At 41.9% G+C, this 20,022-nt stretch overlaps 1 protein-coding gene across 3 annotated transcripts; it reads left to right on the top strand.

Moving 5' to 3' along the window:
• The first annotated feature begins 14 nt into the window (after window positions 1-14).
• Window positions 15-19,685, top strand: dido1 (death inducer-obliterator 1). Of its 3 annotated transcripts, none has more exons than XM_085159051.1 (17): window positions 15-176; window positions 1,618-1,712; window positions 2,532-2,646; window positions 2,896-3,982; window positions 4,146-4,572; window positions 5,464-5,832; window positions 8,209-8,425; window positions 11,157-11,718; window positions 11,844-12,003; window positions 12,140-12,256; window positions 12,405-12,518; window positions 12,818-12,980; window positions 13,081-13,594; window positions 13,843-13,990; window positions 14,303-14,392; window positions 14,483-14,678; window positions 15,681-19,685. In XM_085159051.1, exons 3-17 carry the CDS (start codon window positions 2,565-2,567, stop codon window positions 19,106-19,108), a joined length of 7,674 nt encoding a protein of 2,557 aa, XP_085015177.1. In that variant the 5' UTR covers window positions 15-176; window positions 1,618-1,712; window positions 2,532-2,564; the 3' UTR covers window positions 19,109-19,685. The 3 variants fall into 3 exon arrangements, with proteins under 3 accessions (XP_085015177.1, XP_085015176.1, XP_085015178.1); XM_085159050.1 differs by having other exon boundaries at window positions 12,405-12,566; XM_085159052.1 differs by lacking the exon at window positions 2,532-2,646 and having other exon boundaries at window positions 16-176; window positions 12,405-12,566.
• The last annotated feature ends 337 nt before the right edge of the window (window positions 19,686-20,022 follow it).

Raw genomic sequence — 20,022 nt, 5'->3', positions numbered from 1 at the left:
GTATTGACGGAACGTCGACCTTTGTTTCCCTCCTGGCCAGTGGGGGCGCTGTAGACAAAGCGTTTTGTGTAAACCGTCAGCCATCTGCTGCAGTCAGTTAGCTCCAAAGGGAATGGAAAATGGAGGACTGACCCATGAAAGAGCGAGGGGACATTATCCGTATTTATAACGCATGGGTGGGTAAAATACAGCAACTTAATTTATTTTAGTTGCGTTATATTTATTTTTGGCGTGTGTTCGTGCTTTTGTGTTTTGTTGCTGCCAAACATGTCTAGGGTGAAGGTATCGGAGGCGAGGACGTTGACCACGATTCGCTTGACGATAGCTTGAGTACAGTTACGGTTTTAAATTAGACTTCAGTTGTTTACATTGGTTAAAATCTGAGTTTGCTATAAAATACTTGTCCCACGTAGTTTGTTTGTACTATATGTTGGCTTTTTACCGGCTACCTAAATGCTAATGATTTTAAGTTGAAATTGCCGCTAGCTTACCCACGCTCGCTGTGGCCAACAGCGCTAGCTAAGCTTACTGGCTACAAGTGCACGTTTTGCAACACGCAGTTTCGCATTGTGAAACAAAACAAAAACGACTAGAATAACCTAATAATATAAATGTAGTTTCAGTGTTATAGAAAGGGTTGCGTACCGTTTCCCACTGCATATTTCCTCGCCGCTTGTGGCACCCCGTTTGTAGTTTACATGAGCTAATGGTAAATAGCTAAGCGGTTGGCGGAATGTTGAATGTTTTGCGGCCGTCACTGGAGATGTAGGAGTGAAGAACGGCTCTGCTCTTATACTATGCTGATTTTCTAATATCGTTTGCTAGCTTGATTGTCTGCACATAGGGTTTTTTTGTTCTGTTTTTAAATAGTATCATGTGACAGTGTGGTATGCCGTATTGCAATGAAGAAATTAGATTATATCATCCTAAGGCCGTGTGCAGTCCACCTTTGAAATGTCGCGCAGCAAGTACTGGACACGAGTATGTCTCTTCCGATGACTGCCGTCAGGCAGCATCTTGATGTAAACCTTTAGCAAATGTGTTAAAGTTGTTTTTTTTAAGTATATACACAATATTATATAATATGAAATTTTATTTTCGTCATGGCCCCTCCCACCTTCCTCGGTTATAGCGGTCCTTCCATTCACGTGGCGAGTTGTCGTGACCACAGACATACCATTGGACAAAATCCCGTTCAATCACACTCGCAGTCTTTGGGTGGATACCCCCCTCCAATCCATCGATGGCGGTGCAGTATGCAAGGCTTTATAAAAACGCTAATTTCAGGAAACAGGCGTCCATTGCGTACGAATATTGATGCTAGAAGGTTTACACAATTGCCAAAGGTTTCTGACTTGGTCTAACTTGTCTGAAAATGGCAAACTTGAACTTGCGTATTTGTAAAGTGATTGGTTGGCCTACTTATGCTTTCAGATTAGATTATTTCATCCATTTGCCCATGCTCTTAAAATGCAGCAGTCACTTTTTAAAAATATAAAAATATAATTTAAAAGTCATAATTTGTTATTTTTGTCATCATACCATTGTGCTGCATGTCTGTTTTCTGTGAAGCCTGAAATAAATGTATCCTAACTTGTGCTTCCTTGTGTCTTTCAGGTTCTCTAACCTCATACCAATTCTGATGATTTGGGATTTATGGGAAGCTTTCTTTGTTTGAAGAACTGCTTTGTTAGACATCTGCTGAACTGCAGGTATGGATATTGGTTTTCCCTGTCATTATTTTTCCTTAAATTAGAACAGCAGTTCTGGCTTTAGAGAATATAAAGGAAACACCATCTTAATTCTTGTAACTCAAACTACCAAGAAGAACAGAAAAACAAAACTGGAATTTTATCGGACCACCGGGAACTTTGTCTAGGCTTGTGAATAGCTATATTTAATTATGAGTGTTAAGTCTAAGATTATAAAGTGTTGTCATATTCTTAAAGTCATAATTTATTAACCTTTAGTTAAAGTGTATTTAAAAGTAAAGTATGTGGTTAGGATTTTAAAAAATGGTTATTTCAGCCTTGGCAACATTAGAGTTTTAGAGGATGTGCATCACTGCCAGTGGGATGGTTACTGATTCTTATTTATTTTTTGTAGTATTTTGTGGTTTTGCCCTTTAAAAGAGGGCTTGTGATTTTTGTCTGTATTAAATATGGCATAACAGTACTGGAAAGATCGCAAAGCACAGACTGCCTAAATGATATTAAGATGTTTGCACTATCGCACCCGTTTCCATGGGTGCTGTACATGGTGCTCTACACCCACAGGGTGCCCTATGCATGATAGCATTAGTGTCATAACATACCCTCTGAAGAGCTGCACTTAAAAAAAATAATAATTTTTTTAGTAATATTATTTGCGAGTGTTAAATACAAAAGAATATAACAAGTCTGTCTAAGAATGATGACAGTATTAAGCATTCTTAGTGCTACCTTAAAGCTGGCACCCCTCAGTAATTTTCATTTTGTAAAGTGAAAAGAGTGACTCATAGTCGGTCTCTTGTTCTTTTCTCTGAACTGTAGACATTAATTTTGAAAATAGTGACTCCATCATCTATGGATGGGAATGTGAGCCCTGAGCTCTCTCTAGCCCCTGAGCCAGAGCAGAGCCGGGACCGCATGGATAGCTGCTCTCAAGGTATCTTGAATGAGCTTTTTTTTTTCCCCTTCACAATGCCTTGTCTTAAAAAGTAAAAGTGGGTACAATTATGGTGTCAGGGTCTTTGCTTTTAAATGTGGTTAGACATACGGTAAGTATGGGTGATATAAGAATTGAGCAGTAATTCTTGTGTTTTGGTTTGTTTTGCCTTACATATGCATGCTTGCAAAACATTCCCCTTTTCTTCCAATGTTATGCTGATTTGATATCAATAATGGTTGTTCACAGGCGTTGGCGAAGGACGTAGTGAGAAGGAGGAACAGTTTCACCTTGAAAGTGAGAATGTGCCAAAACAGTTGGTAGGGGAGCAAGATAAATCTTCAAAGGCCAAGAGCGAGCTAAAGAAGACTTGGGGTTTCCGTCGGTCCACCATTGCAAAGAGAGAGATGCCAGTGGAAGCGGTAACCGACAGCCCTGAAACCCGCTGTCCTGTACGCCGTAGTGGCCGACAGCCTAAACGTACTGACAAACTAGAGGAATTCCTCTTGAATGCCAAAAGAGCGTCAAGAAAGAGCGCACCTCCCAGTGTGGAAAGTGGAGATCCTCCTTCACAAACCCCAACTGATGCAGAGACGGCCTCAGAGGCCAGCTTTGATGGTAATGCTGATTCCAAGGCTGTTGAGGAAAAAGCAGAGACTCCCGAGAGAAGGACAAGGAGTGGTGCAAGGAAGCAGACTCAAAAGAAAGGTCGAGGTAGTGGCAGACAGACCCGAGGTGGTGGAGCGACGGTGAAAGATGAGGGAAGCTCTGAGAATGAAGAAGACAGTAAAGATGCTGTCAAGAATACACAGGATGACAGTGAGGAGAAAAAAGAAGAAAAGAGTGATCCCACTTCTGAAGCTGTAGGGAGTGTCAGTGCAGCACAGACTCAGCCAGAGGAGGACTCTGAGAAGAAGGAGTTTGCTGAGGAGAAGAATGACGATAAAAATGATGAACTTGAGAAGACTGGCGAGGATGAGGCAGACAAGGCTGCAGCAGTGCAGGGAAAACGTGGACCAATACGGACATATGTCAATAAAAAGAAGGCAGCTAATAAGAACATTACACCTGTTAAAGCTGCTGACAACAAGAACAATGCTCTTGTAAAGAAGGAAGCAAAGCCTAAAGCTCCCCAGAGTGGTGTAAAAACACGGAAACCCCAGACACAGGAGGAGGAGGAAGAGGGGGAGGAGGAAGAAGAAGAAGATGATGATGATGATGAAGATGATGAGGATGAGAATGACTTATCCACATCGTCATCTTCAGTGGAGTCTGATGATGGAGGCTATGACCCCAATGCACTTTACTGCATCTGTCGTCAAAAACATAACAAAAGGTTTGTTTTGGCCTCTCTTTATCCTGTAGTGCACAAACTTGTTTTTGTTTCTCTCTACTGTCTCTTAGTTGCCTCTGTAGGAATCATTTCATACACAAGTAAAAAAAAAAAGAAGTTTTAATTACTATTATTTGAGAATGTCTTGATATTCACTGCTCACCAGGTTTATGATCTGCTGTGACCGCTGTGAAGAGTGGTTTCATGGGGACTGTGTGGGAATCACTGAGGCCCGTGGACGGCTGATGGAGAGAAATGGGGAAGACTACATCTGCCCAAACTGCACCGCTAAGAAAAACCAGGTGGTCAGGCCTGCAACTTCTATTCTTTCTACAAATATGGAAATTGGGAAGCCCAAAACTGATTTTGCTTCGCCGACCAATGCTTCCACTCCTCCTGTTACCTCGTCTACAAGTGCTGTTAAAGGTAATAATGCCGGAGGGGACTCCAGTCCGTCAGCTGTTCGAGCAGCAACTTCATCTGCACAAACTTCTGGTACTGATGAGAAAGCAACAGAGGACCTGGGTATCAAAGGAAGGATAGAGAAGGCTACTAATCCAACGGGAAAAAAGAAGATAAAAATCTTTCAGCCGGTAGGTCTTTGCAGCTGATATGAACGTAAAGATTTTTTAGCCTCCAAATTATTTTTTGCACATCTTATTATTAAATACTTAACAGTGGGTTTTAAGTGCAGTCCTTAATTTGATGCCATATACCAGTTACATTAACTACTATTGCTTTTTGAGTGCATAAATGTTGGTTATTTTTTAAAGGAAAAAGTATGTGCTTTTTATTTTTTTGTCATATGTCCTACTACCATGGTGCATGCTGTGATTTTTAAAATAATAAGGCCAGTATATGTAGATGTAATATCTGTGTGCTAAAAGTTCAAGCTTCAGACTGCTGTAAATGCTCTGTGTGCGTTTTCTCTACTGTTGGATCTGTCTGATGTCATAAAGAGGGCATATTCTCAGGGTCCGTTGTGGTTTAGTTGCAGGCCCGCCCTTTTCAGACCTTCCATTTACAAATTCCAGCCAGCTAGAAGGGGGAGGGCTGCACCAAGGATCAGGAGGATAATGTTAAATGTTAATATATAAATCACACAAAGCTGCACTAAATCCTAATAATCCTAATAGAGCTCAGGAATCAAATATATATATAGCTGAATTATGTAGCTGAAAATGAGCACAGTAATCATTATTTTCAAGAATGTCAGTTAGGTTGTAATAATTGGTGGCAGGTAGGGCTCTCGGCCCAGTTTTCTGCTGAGAGATGTAGGTGTTTTTCACATGTAAGTTTACAGATAAAAATTGAAAGCATGGCAAAAAGAAGCCTACCTATAGCAGCTTGAAGCTCAAAATTCTTTAAATGCTATTACGATCACAATTAATAAGATGATTCTTAAATTGTTTGAACTGACAATAGTACAGCGAAATGCAGAATATCAGTAGCTGTTAATTTTATTTTGTACTGGCTTGGAGCAGGCAGTACAGCAACCAGCTCAACCAAAGGCAGAGAAGGCCACACCACCTGTTGAGAAGAAGGCAACAGAAGGCACACCAGAGGCCAAAGCCCCACCAGACACAGAACAGAAAGTCGCATCACACGTGGAGGTGAAAACGACCCCAACAGTGGCGGTTCCCGAGGACAAGGCTGAGCGAAAGGCTGATGAGGAGTCTTCCCTCTCGAAATGTATTGGACCTGGCTGTGAAAATGATGCCCAACCCGATTCTGTGTACTGTGGAAACGACTGTATCCTGAGACATGCTGCTGCTGCGATGAAGTCCATCACTGATGTCAAAGAGCCCAAGCAAAAGGATAAGGCCAAGGCTCAGAAAAAGTCCACACTAAAGGTAACTTGGATGGCCTAAAATGATGACGTTTGCCTGGTTTTAAAGCAGGAATGTTAATTCCCTTTACACAATTAAAAAGTTATTAGGTAGTCACCAACACTTCTGTTGTTTCACAGATAGACTGAACTATCTAAACTGAATCACTCCTTATATTTCATAGTCATTCATTGAGTTTTCATCATGTCTTGACACATTTGAGATTATATCAGCCTTGTTTGCTGAAGTTAATATAGTCAGATGACATTACTGTCTTGTTTGGGAAGAAAAATACACCAATTTAGTTTCATCATTTGTCTTGGCAATATCAAGTTTCCTTGTTTTTGATTACACTCTGTGCATGTCAGTGTCAGTACACAAGGCATAAATATAATTGAGTGGTCTACTCTTAATTCTAACATTTAAACAAATGGGAACTGCTAAACTCTGATTTCAGCATAATTTGTTGTTTAAGTGCTGGCCTAAATAAGCAAATGTATTGGGTCAGCACACAAACCTAGTCTTAAAAGGCTTTTTCCAGTATGAAACGTGCATTTATTTCATGTGAAGTGGCAGAAACATGCATACTACTGGTCAATCGGGGCATAAAATGGATGTATTTGTAATAGTGTAATTTGCAGAAAATGGATCAACACAGACAGTTAATCCATTGTCAGATAGGGGGTGCTATCTGATCTTTGAACACTCATTCTACAGCATTCTACTGTGTCATGACACAAAGAAATGTGCTGCATACAGATTAGGGTTTTTAAGACAACCAGCATGTATTAACTTTACAAACCAATATAAATGATCCATTATAATTTTCAGTTCATAAAGACTACGGATGTTCCCTCACCCTGGTGAATATGGGGTGACTTTATGCAGGAACAATGATGAAGCACTGACAGTCATGGCTGTAGTTTGTATACACTATCACAGGTTACATTTTTAGTATATTGGGCAAAATCTAAAAACTTAAAGAGTGCAGACTCGTCTGTCTTATAAATGGTCTATATTCTTGTTTGTGCTCTATTTTTGTGTATAGATTAAAATTTGTGGTTACATTTGCTACGTGTGCTTTAGCTCAGTATTAATGTACTTTTTTTCTCATTGATAAGGAAAGCAGTCAGTAGTCTCACATATGTTGCTTTTGAAGTGATTGTTCACAAACTTTGTCTTGTGGGGGGAAAAAAACTGGGGGAGAAAGGCCTTCTCCAGGAACTCAAAAGGACTTTCGTATTAAAGCTTCAGCAGCTTGGAGAGGAAGTGAGCAGTGATGCACACTAAAGTGGCTTAACTCAATCCCTGAGTTTAACAACTCCTTCAGACATTGGGTGTCTTGTCATGCTAACGTCTTTTAAAACTGGTCCAGAGGTTTAGGAAAGACCATGGACTCACCTGTATAGCAGATTATGTAATCATTTACTTGGTTTTGTGATGTTTAAATCCATCGTCATAATTTAAACTGGAGAGCATATGCAGGAAGGCAACCCGACAATTTAGGTATGCTAGGCCCAAAGACTAATGTTCCGGATTTAGATAATTTTCAATTTAAAAAAAAAAAAGAAGTTCAGTACACAGTACAATAATCATAGAAATGTGTCCAGGTTTAGACTTGGATACATGCAAAGCAGTGTAAGAGACCTCCAGCTCCAGCACTGGAGTATACAGAAATGTCATTAATGTGTTTTAAATTATTAACTGCACACCATTTGTATGCTTAAAGAGGAGAGTAGACTGAAAAGGCTATTGATTTTGTTTACCAGTTTTGTTTTGTTTGGAGAGAAAAAAATCTGTTCTTAAAACAACACAGTTAAACACGTTTTAAACATCTTCATTTGTTGTTAAAGGAACAGTTCACCACCTCCTAAATAAAAGTGATGTGTGTTTCCTGGCCTGTTGTGCTGTTTTTCTATCTTGATTTTTATGGTATGAGTTGACCAGTTAGAGATTTTGGCTGGGGAAATGCTCTTTATTAGAGTGGAGCGAGATGGTACTTGCCTTATTGTGCTCAGAGTGCCTATAAATGCATTTTTTAAAACTCAGCTTGAGTGTCTTTAACACTACAAAAATAAATAAATCCACAAACCTTGATCTGAGCAGGTTCATTTGGAACTATTTTCTTTCTACTCTATAAACAAATAAAAAGAAACTTGTAGCTAGCAGTCCTTACAGATCAGCCAAGGAGGGCTGCCATAGGTGTTTAAAAGCTGTACAGATCACAGTGGGTAGGTGGATGTTTTCTTTGCATAGTCATTTGATTCATGAGTATAGGCATTATGAATAAAAATGCACTGCAGGCCTGGATAAAAAGATTTGAATTTGGTTTTGGGCTGAACTGTCACTTTAAATCAGAGTGGCTAAAACGTCTGAATGTGTTTCTTCTCGTCTATTCAGGGCACCGGTGCCGGTGGGAAGAAGGTGCAGAAGAAGACCCAGGAGGAGTCAGATAGCGAAGACCACAGTCCTGATCCAGATGATGACGACGAAGATGAGCATGCTGAGGAACACCCACCTCCGCCAGCCACTGCATCCTGGTCCAGCGACCATAATTACATTGCAGTAACACCAGAAAAGACTACACCCATATCACCAACAGTGTTAAACAAAAAGTGTATGTATCTCTTTGAAGGTCTTGACCTGTTGTTGAAACCATACTGTTTGCTCTTCCATTATAAATGTGCTCCTGTCATGCTAACATCCTTTAAAACTGGTCTAAATGTTTGGGAAAGAACATGAACTCATCTGTATAGCAGACTACTTTATCATTTACAAGGTTTTGTGATGTTTAATGTAAGGATTTTGTTGTCTAATGAAAACTTGGCAGCTGTGAACAGGTAAGTGTCCCGTGTGATTTTTGGTAAGTATTTCTGATCCAGCAGATATTTATTTGGAAAGGGGTCCTTCACTCCATTGGTTGCACTCTTTTAAGATTACTTAATTAAGTTGGACAATGTGTTCCTTGGCTCTAGAGGAGCTTTCTGAAGCATGAAACAACTTGCATCGCTCTTATCTTGGCTTTGAATTGGAGCCTTTTAATGTCTTACAGAAAGCCTGTGCTGTAAATCAAAATCATAATTTTGGAAGTTGCAGACATTTACATTGAGGCCGATGTGTTATGGGAAAATAAGTATTTTTCAGGGCAATGTCTCTGCTGCATTGATTTTAATCCCTTAGTTTCAGGAATGCCTCCCGGGAGTCCCTGGTTTTTTGGAAATGCAGCACTGGTTTGTTGGAGTACCCCTTTTATAGGTTTCCCACATATGTGCCTGCAACCTAAGAGATTATAAAGGCCAGTGTGGTAGAAACAAAAAACAGGGCAGTATCTTAAATTTAGTGATTGATTGATATGAATGGTGTGTGTGTGTGTTTTCAAATTACCTGATTGGTTTGACCGTACATGTCTCTTCACTTCCTGGGTTCATCTCCTCAGTTGTTGGTCTCAAATAAGGCCCTTCCCTCCCATCCTCCAGCAGGTAGGTGTCTGAACTGTCCCCTGTGATAATGTCAGCCTATGAAGTTGGGTCATATTGAGCTGATTAAAAATCCAACCTTGTGTTTTTTGCCCTTCATTTTATGAGTAACGGGCTATTTTTTTCAAAGTTTTTCATGCATGTTGAATATGATTCATCACTGCTCGTGGGAAACTGGTTTTAAAATAAAAGGTGTTAAACTGATTTTTGGATGCCTCGATTGATTATGTGAGCGTTGTTGGCTTGCCGTAGGATATCCTGACCAGTTAAGCTTAATTAGACATGTGCAACTGTTAAAGTCTACACACACTATGAAGACTTTGAAGCTTGAGCCTCTCAGATGGTGAACAGCTGGATATGACAGAACCTCTCACAAAGACTGGAGCACCTGTGGAGATGCAGTGAAGTTCAGGAATGCTACACCTGAAGATGAAATCTGAAGACCTGGGCTGAGCACAAAGGGCTAAAAGAAGTGCCATCTTGATTTTTTTAAACATATTTTTTGCACCTGATTTTAAATGTAATGAGGGAACAATATGAAATGTGGATAGTTTCATTTTCTGTCTGGCTGCCTCTATAAAAAGCCTGGAGAAATAGTGAGGATTTTACCTGATGGGATAGCAAATAGTAATTGGATATAAATGCATTCCTTATGTTCAAGAAGTCCATATAGCCACTGATGGTTCTTCAACAGGGGGAAGTTAGAGCTCAGTGATTTGATCATCCATATCCCTTTTGCTGAATGATTATTTTTGGCTTGTTTGACAACTTATGATCTATAGAAAAGAGCTGATTTTAGTTGCTCTCGTTGTATATATTGTATCATTGCACAAAGTCATAGTGTAAACATTTGGTGGCTGTATAGTATGTCAAGTAAGCTCAAAGCTAATGCAGTTCTGCTGCACGTTTGAGATGATGGAAGGACAAACATCTGCACATGACAGTTTGAAAGTGTTTACAGGTAGCAGATCTATTGGCTTACTGGTTGGTCCCCCCCCCCCCCCCCTCTATCAAATTAGGAAATATTCTATGTGATATTTATTGCGACTGAAGGTTTTGATCAAATGGATTACTACTGTCTCCACAACTTGAAAGAGGAGAAGAATTTGGCTTTGGTGTTTCTGGGGTCAGAGTTCACCTATCAACTTGATGGTGCACATAGGTGATCTTGTCATATTAACAAATTATATTTACAGTGTTATGATTAGACTAAATGACATTTTGATATTTATTCAGCAAATTTTAGAAGCGGTGTGTGACACCTGTGGCACATGGTTATAACCAGTGGATACCTGGTTGTGGTTGCTTGGAGCTGGTAGTTGTAGTTCTTTTTAGACTTAATGCTATTTAGTTCATTCTGCTTGGCTGGCACATGATTTATAGTACTTGAACCTGCTCATCTTCTACGTGAATATATCAAAGTGATTGGAGATTAATACTAATTTTGGCCTTGAGGATCATCACTTCCATATTTCTATAACAGTTGGGAAGAAGGTATCGCCCCCAAACCCCTGCCACCCCTGAAGGACCTGCCCCAACAGCTCGATGTATCTGCTGTCACTACTGCAAAATAAAAAGGGACTTCATCTGCTCTGTTGTCAACTTTGTTTTTATTTGACAGTGTTCTCTCTCTCCCCTCCCTCCCATGACTTTATGTTAAATGTCCTAATATGATTTACATTTTTACTAGTTTTTTGGGGGATTCAGTTTATTTGAAATGCATTTTTAAAACTGCTTAACTTTGACTTAGCAATATAGTCTGATTTGTGCAATTGACTGCCTGTAATTTAGCAAAATAGATTGCCACATTGCACATTACAACTGAACATTATCACATATTTTAAAATATTGGATCTTGTTCTTGTTTTCCAGCCCCAACTAAAGAAGAGAAGCACAGTGAGAAGGACCATAAGGAAAAGGAACCAGCCCCAGCCCCTGAGAAATCCTCTTCAGCATCTGCGGCAGCTGGAAAAGGAAACAAGAAGTCCACAGCAACAAAACCAACCAAGGTTTCCCCAAAGGGAAAGAAACCTCCAGTTCAAGCTGCCAGTTCAAAGGGATCCAAGAAGCCTGTAACACCCCCAGCTAAAACTGCAACAAAGTCCAAAAAGGGCGGCCAGCCACCGGTCCACTCCCCATCTCCCTTTCCTTCAGGCCCGATCCACGTCACAGGAGCACTGAGAGTCACCAAGTCTAACTTCACCATTCCCAAGAAGCAACCTCAGCAAAAGGACACTAGTCCCCACAGACAGTCGTCCTCATCCCCTAGAGTCCCATCATCTCCAGTTTCCTCCTCTCCCTCCAGCCACTCTTCATCCTCCAGACCTTCACATTCAGCTGTTTCAGCACCACCTGTTTCCCCTATGCCGCCTCCACCTAACAACCAGATGAGACAGAACATCCGGCGGTCTTTGACAGACATCCTTTATAAAAGGTGAGTGACCTGCAAGTCCCAGTTTGATTTTTTTTTTTCTTTCAAATTCTTTCTTCTTTTGGCTCCAAAAACATTACCCGAGGTCTGCAGATTTAAATATACATTCTTTTGTTCATTTCCACCAGGGTGTGCGACAGTGATGATCTGAAAATGACAGAGAGCGAGGTGGGGCGACTGGCATTTGCTATTGAAAAGGAGATGTTTAACCTCTGTCTTAGCACCGACAGCAAATACAAAAACAAATACAGGTCCCTCATGTTCAATCTGAAGGACCCTAAAAACAAAGTAAGTCAACATTAATGTGCATGCTGTTTTCAGTAAAGTACATGTCTTGTGTTTATGCAGCTGTGAATGGAAGGACACCAATTATAGCTTGAAAAACGTATTCTCATGTTTGCGCTGTATGGCATGTTTGTCTCAGGGCTTGTTCTACCGAGTGGTGGGAGGTGAGGTCAGTCCCTTTAGACTGGTCAGACTAAGTGCTGAAGAGCTGCTTTCAAAGGAGATATCTGAGTGGAGGAAGCCTGAGGCTCCTGAGGTAAATGGCACTGCCTTTTAATTCAAACATCAGGCATAGGGCAGCTTAAGACTCATAGATTTTCCTGTTAGGATTTGCAGTTTTGAAAAACCTGTCTGCATAAATTTACACCATTGTTAAGTTTTTTTCCCCTTTTTCTTTTCTTTAGCCTCAGTCTCCTAGTGCAAAAGCCCATTCAGGGCAGTCCAAACCAGGCAACAGGCATGATGGTGGCTCCCATAGCGCCGATGTGGAGGATGCTCCACCAACATCTGATGCAGATGTATGTATCTCTGCCACCACTTCATCTTCTCGCATGGCTTCTTCTACAGTAAGTGGTGGCGAGCTGCTGCTCTCACCCTCTTTTTTCCATGCATGAGGTTTTTGGCACACAGTGCAAACTATCAAAGAATGTTCACCAGCTTACAAGCGCCACCTGTCCTGTCAGTTTCTTTCCTAAGCTTTATCTGCCTCTCACAAAATGCATGGGTGTGTGAACCACTGAGAATTGTAGTTGTTACATGAGTGCCTGCGATTCCAGTTCATCTGAAGTTTGACTGATCTTCTTTGGTATATCCTCAGGATCAGGAGGAATCTGGTTCCACCCCTTCAGCTTCAGCTCAGGCATCTGCTGCTGAGGGGAACAGTGGCAGCAGCATGCCAGACATTTTTAGTAGCATGCTCAAAGACACTACTTCTGAACACAGGGCCCATCTGTTTGACCTCAACTGCAAAATATGTACAGGTAAATAAGAGGCTAAGAAGAAGTGCTATCATTTTTCAGCAGAATTGATTATTATATGGATGATTTATTTCTTTATTTTTTTAATATTCTTGCCTTGTAGGCCAAAAGACAGAAGATGAGCCTGCTGCTAAAAAAGCCAGACTCGCCAAGAAGCCTGAAACAAAGCCACCCAGACAAGAGTCATTCTCATCCAGATCAGGGGACGTCTCACCTGGCAGCCAGCCACAGGCCAGCATGGCCACCTACCAAGATCCTTCATTGTACCAACACCCGGCCTCTTCATCCTACCAGTCCACCGTAGAGCCAGCAGTTCCAGAATCACAGCCACAGCTCTATCAGGAGGATGTCACCATGATGGCACCTGCAGCACAGGCCCCTATACCCGTCACCCCCACTGTCTCCTCTGTCAGTATCACCCGCAGGGACCCTCGCATGGCCAGGCACAGCACCGGGGTGAGCGTCACTTACATGGCCCCAGAAAAGCCTGCCAGCAATGCAGCAGACCCACTCCCAGCTCCTGTTACTGGTCCATTGGAGGTTTTACCTAAGGCGCCACTACCGATGCCCCCTGCGCCGCCACCTTCAGTCGCTGCGCCCAAACCGTCAAAAACAAGGTGCTACATCTCACCAAAGTTCTTAAAAATACCAGAGAGCTCTCTTTTTAATAAGCTTTAGTATTTTGCACAGATATTTTACGTTTTAGCTAAAAGTATACCAGAGTAAAGTAACAGCAGCTGTAGTGCTGGTGGTACTGAGGGATTTTGTTGTTGATGAGATGCTTTGAGATACTGTTTTGTGTAGTATGTTATAGTAAGAGATTGCATGTAGCCTGTCTAAAAGGAAGATGCTTTTGTTTTTACAGTGGATCTGAGCCGCCTCCTGAGGGGGAAACTGCAATATTTCTCCATGGTCAAGAGAAGATTTGGAAAGGATTTATCAACATGCAGTCAGTAGCAAAGTTTGTAACCAAGGCTTACCTGGTCTCGGGATCATTTGAACACCTGAAAGAGGTACATTTTCTAAAGCAAGAATATTTTTGTTATCATTAATGATTCATAGAAATGACATTTATGGTATTAGTTTTCTTTGCAAATGCCTTATGCTTTTTCTTATTTATTTAAACATTTTGGTCTTCAGTTAGAAGAAAGTAGGATGCAAAAAGGCCCTAAAATAAAAAGGATATAGTCCAAGAATAAAAAATATCTGGTTGTAAAGGAGTATAATAGATCCACTTTAATATCAGACCCTGTCATCTTTGAATTTCAAACTGTTTGACATACATACAGGCCAAAAAAATAACTGGTTTTGTTGTTGTTGTGCAGGATTTGCCAGACACCATTCATGTTGGAGGTCGGATTTCTCCAACCACAGTTTGGGACTATGTTGGGAAACTAAAAACCTCCCTCTCCAAGGTTTGTTAGTACAAAAACTAACTTGTTAAAAGACTGTTTTAACTTTAAAGCCTTGCATGAAACTGTACTGTTTTCTTTTTCAAATCACAGGAGCTGTGCCTGATCCGTTTCCATCCAGCCACAGAGGAGGAAGAGGTGGCATACGTCTCTCTTTTCTCTTACTTTAGCAGCAGAAAACGATTTGGTGTGGTAGCTAACAACAACCGCCGCATCAAAGACCTCTATCTCATCCCCCTGGGCTCAAAGGACCCATTACCCTCCAAACTGTTGCCATTTGACGGGCCAGGTAAGCATGTAAAGAGATAGATGTATACATCTTTGTGGGTATTTGTGTGTAAATTTGTAAATATTATTGTTTTTATGTTAACACTTTCTTTCTATTCCTTGTATGTTTGGAGTATGTTAAATCCATTTTTTCCTGAGGTTGGAAAAGAGAGTTGGTTTAATTGATGGGTTTGTACTGTAGAGGGTGCTCACGCTCCTTGTTGATACCCTGTAAATATCTCTGCATGTAACAATTACTGTGTCTCTTCTGTGTATTTGACTTAATAAAGAAAGTTTGCATCGCAGGTTGTCATGTTAGTCTCAGCTTGTTGTTTCTTCAGAGCTGGATCAGTGAAAACAATATCGGATACATGTTACCAGTACACTTCTATGAGCTATGTTTTCAGTCACATTGCAAATAGGTTTTGCTCATTCTTTCACATGCTGCACCACTGAAATAAAGTCACTGTTTTCTTAAACAACAGCTGAGAAGTTACGGCAACATAAAGTCAGCTGTCCATTTGGGAATCTCGGCTATTTTTTTTCTGCATATTTTGCAACTATTAGCTGTTGATGATTCTTTTTATATTAAAGGAGTGAAATGAAATGTCAGTATGGAAATCATTGGCCCTGACTTTAGGGCACTGATGATAACAAAACATCAAAGTTATTATAGTTTTATTGGGTGTTGTTTTTTTTTTTTGTTTTTTTTTTGCCACTGTCAGTAGATTATCTGGAAATTCATCATCAGCACATATCACAACTGACAGATATCAGCAAATTTAACAATTAGTCTTCTATGAATTTTGGTTTTATGTCTTATAAAGCCATGTACAGTACATTTTGTTTCAGTTTGAACCATGAAAACATTTCTTTAGCTTTGCACGTTCAGCTTATTTTTTGGTCTTGATTGCTTGTACTTTAATAAAATTATTTTTTTCAGTTTTAATGAAAGAATGACAGATAATTTTAAGACATGTTACCTGTGCTTTTCAAGATTGACTTATTTTTTTTTATTTCACAGGTCTTGAACCAGCTCGTCCCAACCTGCTCCTTGGCCTGCTGATCTGCCAGAAGGATAGAAAACGTCCTGGTGCTCCGTTAGAAAGTGAAGAGAAACGGTCCAAGACTCAAACCAAAGATGCAGAGGAAACCGGCCTTCCAAAGCCACCTCCTGCAGTCAAAGCAGAAAAGAACACACGGCAAAGTCTTGAAATCCCCTTCAGCACAACTCCTCCAGGATCACCTCCATCTAGCTCCTCCGAGGCTTCCACCACCTCTGTTCTGTCCCTGTTATCTTCCATCAAGGCTCCATCCACATCCGCTACCACTGACAAGGACTCTGTTTCTTCATCCAACTCTGTTTCTTCATCCGCAGCAGCTGCCACTCCTCTTGAGACCATTCTCAAGACTCTTTTTGGCAAGAAAAAACATGACTCTGAAGCTTCCAACTCACCGTCTGATCAGGGTGGGGAATTTGCTGCCCCAACAGGTACAATGTTAGATCCTATAGTTCAGAAGTTTGCACAGATTTCTAAAGAAAAACCAGTAGAGGAGGATGAAGATGACCGACCTTATGACCCAGAAGAAGAATATGACCCCAGTAGATCCTACAATGTGCCGAAGAAGCCTATGGAGGTGGTAAGCAAACCTGAAGGCACTAAGCAACCTAAGGTGGAAACAAGTGAAGTTGATGATGTTGCATATGACCCAGAGGATGACTCTATTTTCGAAGACGTTAAAACTTTAGTTCCAGGTCAAGCTAAGCCTGCAACTGAGTCTGCAGCCGATCCCCAAAAGATTCTTGAGAGCCTTAAACACATTGGTGATCAAGCATTGCAGAAACAAGGAGAACAGCAAATGTCCTCTACAAGCACTCCTATTGCCTCAGTGACAGTTGCAAGCACACTCTTAACTCAACCTGCAAAATCTCTTTTGGCCAATTGTCAGTTGCTACAGCTTGGCAAAAAGGTTGAGGAGCTTGTGAAATCTTCATCCGTTGCTCCTTTAATCAATCAGAGGAGAGATCCCAGACAAAGCAGGGATCCTCGCCAGTCTACAGGCAGCAGAAAACTGTCTGATGAACCTGAGGACAAAGAGGAGACACCTGCTCCAGCGACCGATCCTGTTCCTCCAGCCTCACAGCCTGAGGTGCAAGAGCTGCAGTCGCCTAAAACAGGCGAACCTGCAGACTCGTCACAAGATTCAGACCCCTCACTGCATCAAGAGGAAGTGAAAAGTGAGGCGCTAGTTTTCATGGAATCGGACAAGGCAGAGGTTTCAATTCCTTTATTAGGCGAAAAGGTGGACCCTGATATGGAAGTCAGCTACACAGATGAGAAAGAAGAGAAAAAAGAGGAAAGCGAGCCAGTTAAGTCTGAAACAAAGATGGACAAGTTCAGTATGTGGCCAAATGCAGCCAGTATTTTAAAAGCTGAGGATTCAGAGTATGAGGAGAATAGCCAAGAGACATCTACAGCAAGCTATTACAGTGAGCCTGCAAAAACATCCACAATAACTTTGACAATCCCAGTACTCACTCAGAGCACAGCAGCAGCTGACACTCAGTCACATCACATGCTCCATCACATGACAGGGTCAGACTTCGACAGTGAGTACAAACCTCCAGCTGACATTCCTCCACAATCCAACTTCTCCCTTCCCCGTTCCATGCAGGGCCAAAATCTAATAATGAGGCCGCCTCCAGTGCCTGTGCTACCACCCATGCAGGCCATGCAAGGTCCTCCAATGTCAGCCCTCCCTCCTATTCAGGGACCCCCTCCTCCAATCCATGTTCCTCCCCCTGTGCACAGTCATCCCCCAATGCAAGGTGACAGCAGTCAGCAGTATGGCCCACCACCATCTTCATACCCTCCCTATCAAAACCAGTGGTCAAGCACGCAGCCACCACCTCAACAGCCACCACCTGGCCCACCACCTCAGAATATCATGCCACCCAGAGGCCCACCACCACCACCATTCCCTCCAGTAGCCCAGAGGGGCCCACCTCCTCAGATATTTGATCCCTCCATTCCCCCTCAGCACATTGGACAACCAGGTCCCCCTCCAGGACTTCCCCTTCACCCCACCTTCGATGGACAGAACAGCTTAGCTCCGCCCAGATTCACTAGTCCTCCCCCACCATCTTTTAATTTCCCTGGAAACAGAGGTCCTCCTCTGCCTTTCACCGCTCCGCCACCTGGTCACTTTGATAACAGGCTTCCTCCTCCAAATCTCTTTCCAGGGCATAGGGGTCCCCCACCACCTCAGTATGGTGACCATGGGGCTCAACCAACAATAGTAGACCAGGCTCGAGGATCTGCAGAACAGTATAACAAAGATGCTGTTAATAATCCCAATCAGGGCCCTCCACCAGGTCCAAACTACCGGGGGCCTCCACATAACCAGTATGAGGACAGACGAGGTCAGCCTCCCAGTGGGGAGCACTTCAATCCACAAATCCAGTATGGGGGCTCCAGACCTCCATCTTCACCACCACACCGAGGATTTTTTGATGAGCACAGAGGTCCTCCATCTCAGGAGACCAGACCTCCGCCTTTTGCAGGCTCTGACCGGTACCGCTTTGACAGGTACTCTGATGAGGCTAGACCTGTTCGCCACAGCGGGCCACTGCTGCCAACTCCTCCGGAGGCTCCACTAGGTCCGCCAGACCTACACCGGGACGATCACTGGCGCCGCCATTCTCCTGAAATGAGGAGGAGGAGCAGCACCACCCATGAGGACTCAGAGCCTCGCAGTGGAGATCGCTTCAGCCGCTTTGAAGGACATAGAGAACTCATTCATGGTTCCTCACAGGCCCCTGATGAGAGGCCGAGGGACCTGTCTGAGGACCGCCGGAGAGAGAAAGAGAGAGATGTCCCTCATGCTGGCAGGCCCTCATGGGACAAGGGGCAGGGAAAGCGGTGGAGCCGAGAAAGAGAGTGGGACAGAGGCAGAGAAAGGGACCGGGATCACGAGCGTAGCCGAGAAAGAGACCGCAGCAGAGGGAGGGAGGGTGAGAGGCACAGGGATGCAGAGGGAGAACGACACAGGGATCAAGATTCAGACAAGAGGCGAGACCGAGATAGGGACAGGGAAAGAGACAGAGTTAGGGAATCTGACAGGAAAGACTTAGACCGAGATAGGGGAAGAAACCGTGACAGAGAGCGAGAACGAGAGCGTGAGAGAGACAGGAAGCGGGACCGATCCAGAAGCAGAGAGAGAGACCGTGACAGGGATCGTGGGAAAGATCGGGGTAGAGATAGGGACAGAGACAGAGATCGAGATAGGGACAGAGAGAGGGAGAGAGAAAAGGAGAGGGACCGTGACAGAGGCAGAGATCGTCGGGAAAGAAGCAGAAGCCGAGATAAGAAAGAAGAGAAAAAGGACAGTAAACACGATTCGTCCAAGGACAGTGATAAAACCACAGAAAATAGCAAGAACGTTTCCTAGTCTCTGTTTTATGGACATTATGGTTCCAAGACTTTTACATCTTTAATCACTGTAAAAACAGAAGAGCAGTATTTCGTCAGATTTCCACGGTTGTGTTCCTACCAGACAAAAACATTTAAATATGTTTGTATTCTCTTTGTCACCTAAAGGTTTCTAAGTTTGTTTTATTACATTTGAAAAGCAAAAAACTGAATGCAAGCTAAAGTGCTTGTGGTACAAGACGTATTAATGTAGGCTGCACAGTCCTATTACATGTACCTTTTTTTTGTCAAAACATTTTTCTTTTTAGAAAACAATAATGTAACTGATTCACACCATTTGCAATATGTAAATATGAATGTATTTGTGTATATAAGGATGTTTTTAATCATACTTTTCTAAGTAGAGAAAATAAAAGCCATATATCTGAGATGGATAATGTGAAGGCTAAAGATACACTGAGACATAAATGTGTTTATATGTTCAACAGATTTGAAATAAAATGACATCAGCCTTACAGTATACACCACAAAAATGGCTGTTTATGAACTGTCACTTTATTTTGTTTCAGCTCTACTAATAAACCGGTTTGATGGCATTTGTTTTTGATGTAAACAGTTTTTCTTTCAAATATAAATGAAACGATTATTCATCTTAAAAGTGGTGTGGGGTTTTTGTGTTCACACTGCTGTTTTAGCTACACATACTGATTATTAGCTTATTGAGTCAGATGATAAAGTGAGCAGTTTGAGTTGTTAAAGATCAGAAATCACCAAAGCTTTTCTTTTTCAGTAATAATCCACGTATTAATCTCGCTAATTAACTTTCAATTTAGCTCATTTTTTCAGTCAGTATAGAACCACCATATAATATTTTGGTCATGGCCTGTACTAATATGAATATATATATAATTGTGAAGAAATTCAAGCTTCAGC

This window comes from Neolamprologus multifasciatus, chromosome 5, assembly GCF_963576455.1.
Source record: "Neolamprologus multifasciatus chromosome 5, fNeoMul1.2, whole genome shotgun sequence".
Taxonomy (NCBI): domain Eukaryota; kingdom Metazoa; phylum Chordata; class Actinopteri; order Cichliformes; family Cichlidae; genus Neolamprologus; species Neolamprologus multifasciatus.
Note: the sequence above shows the minus strand (reverse complement) of the source record. Positions and strands in the feature narration are given on the sequence as shown.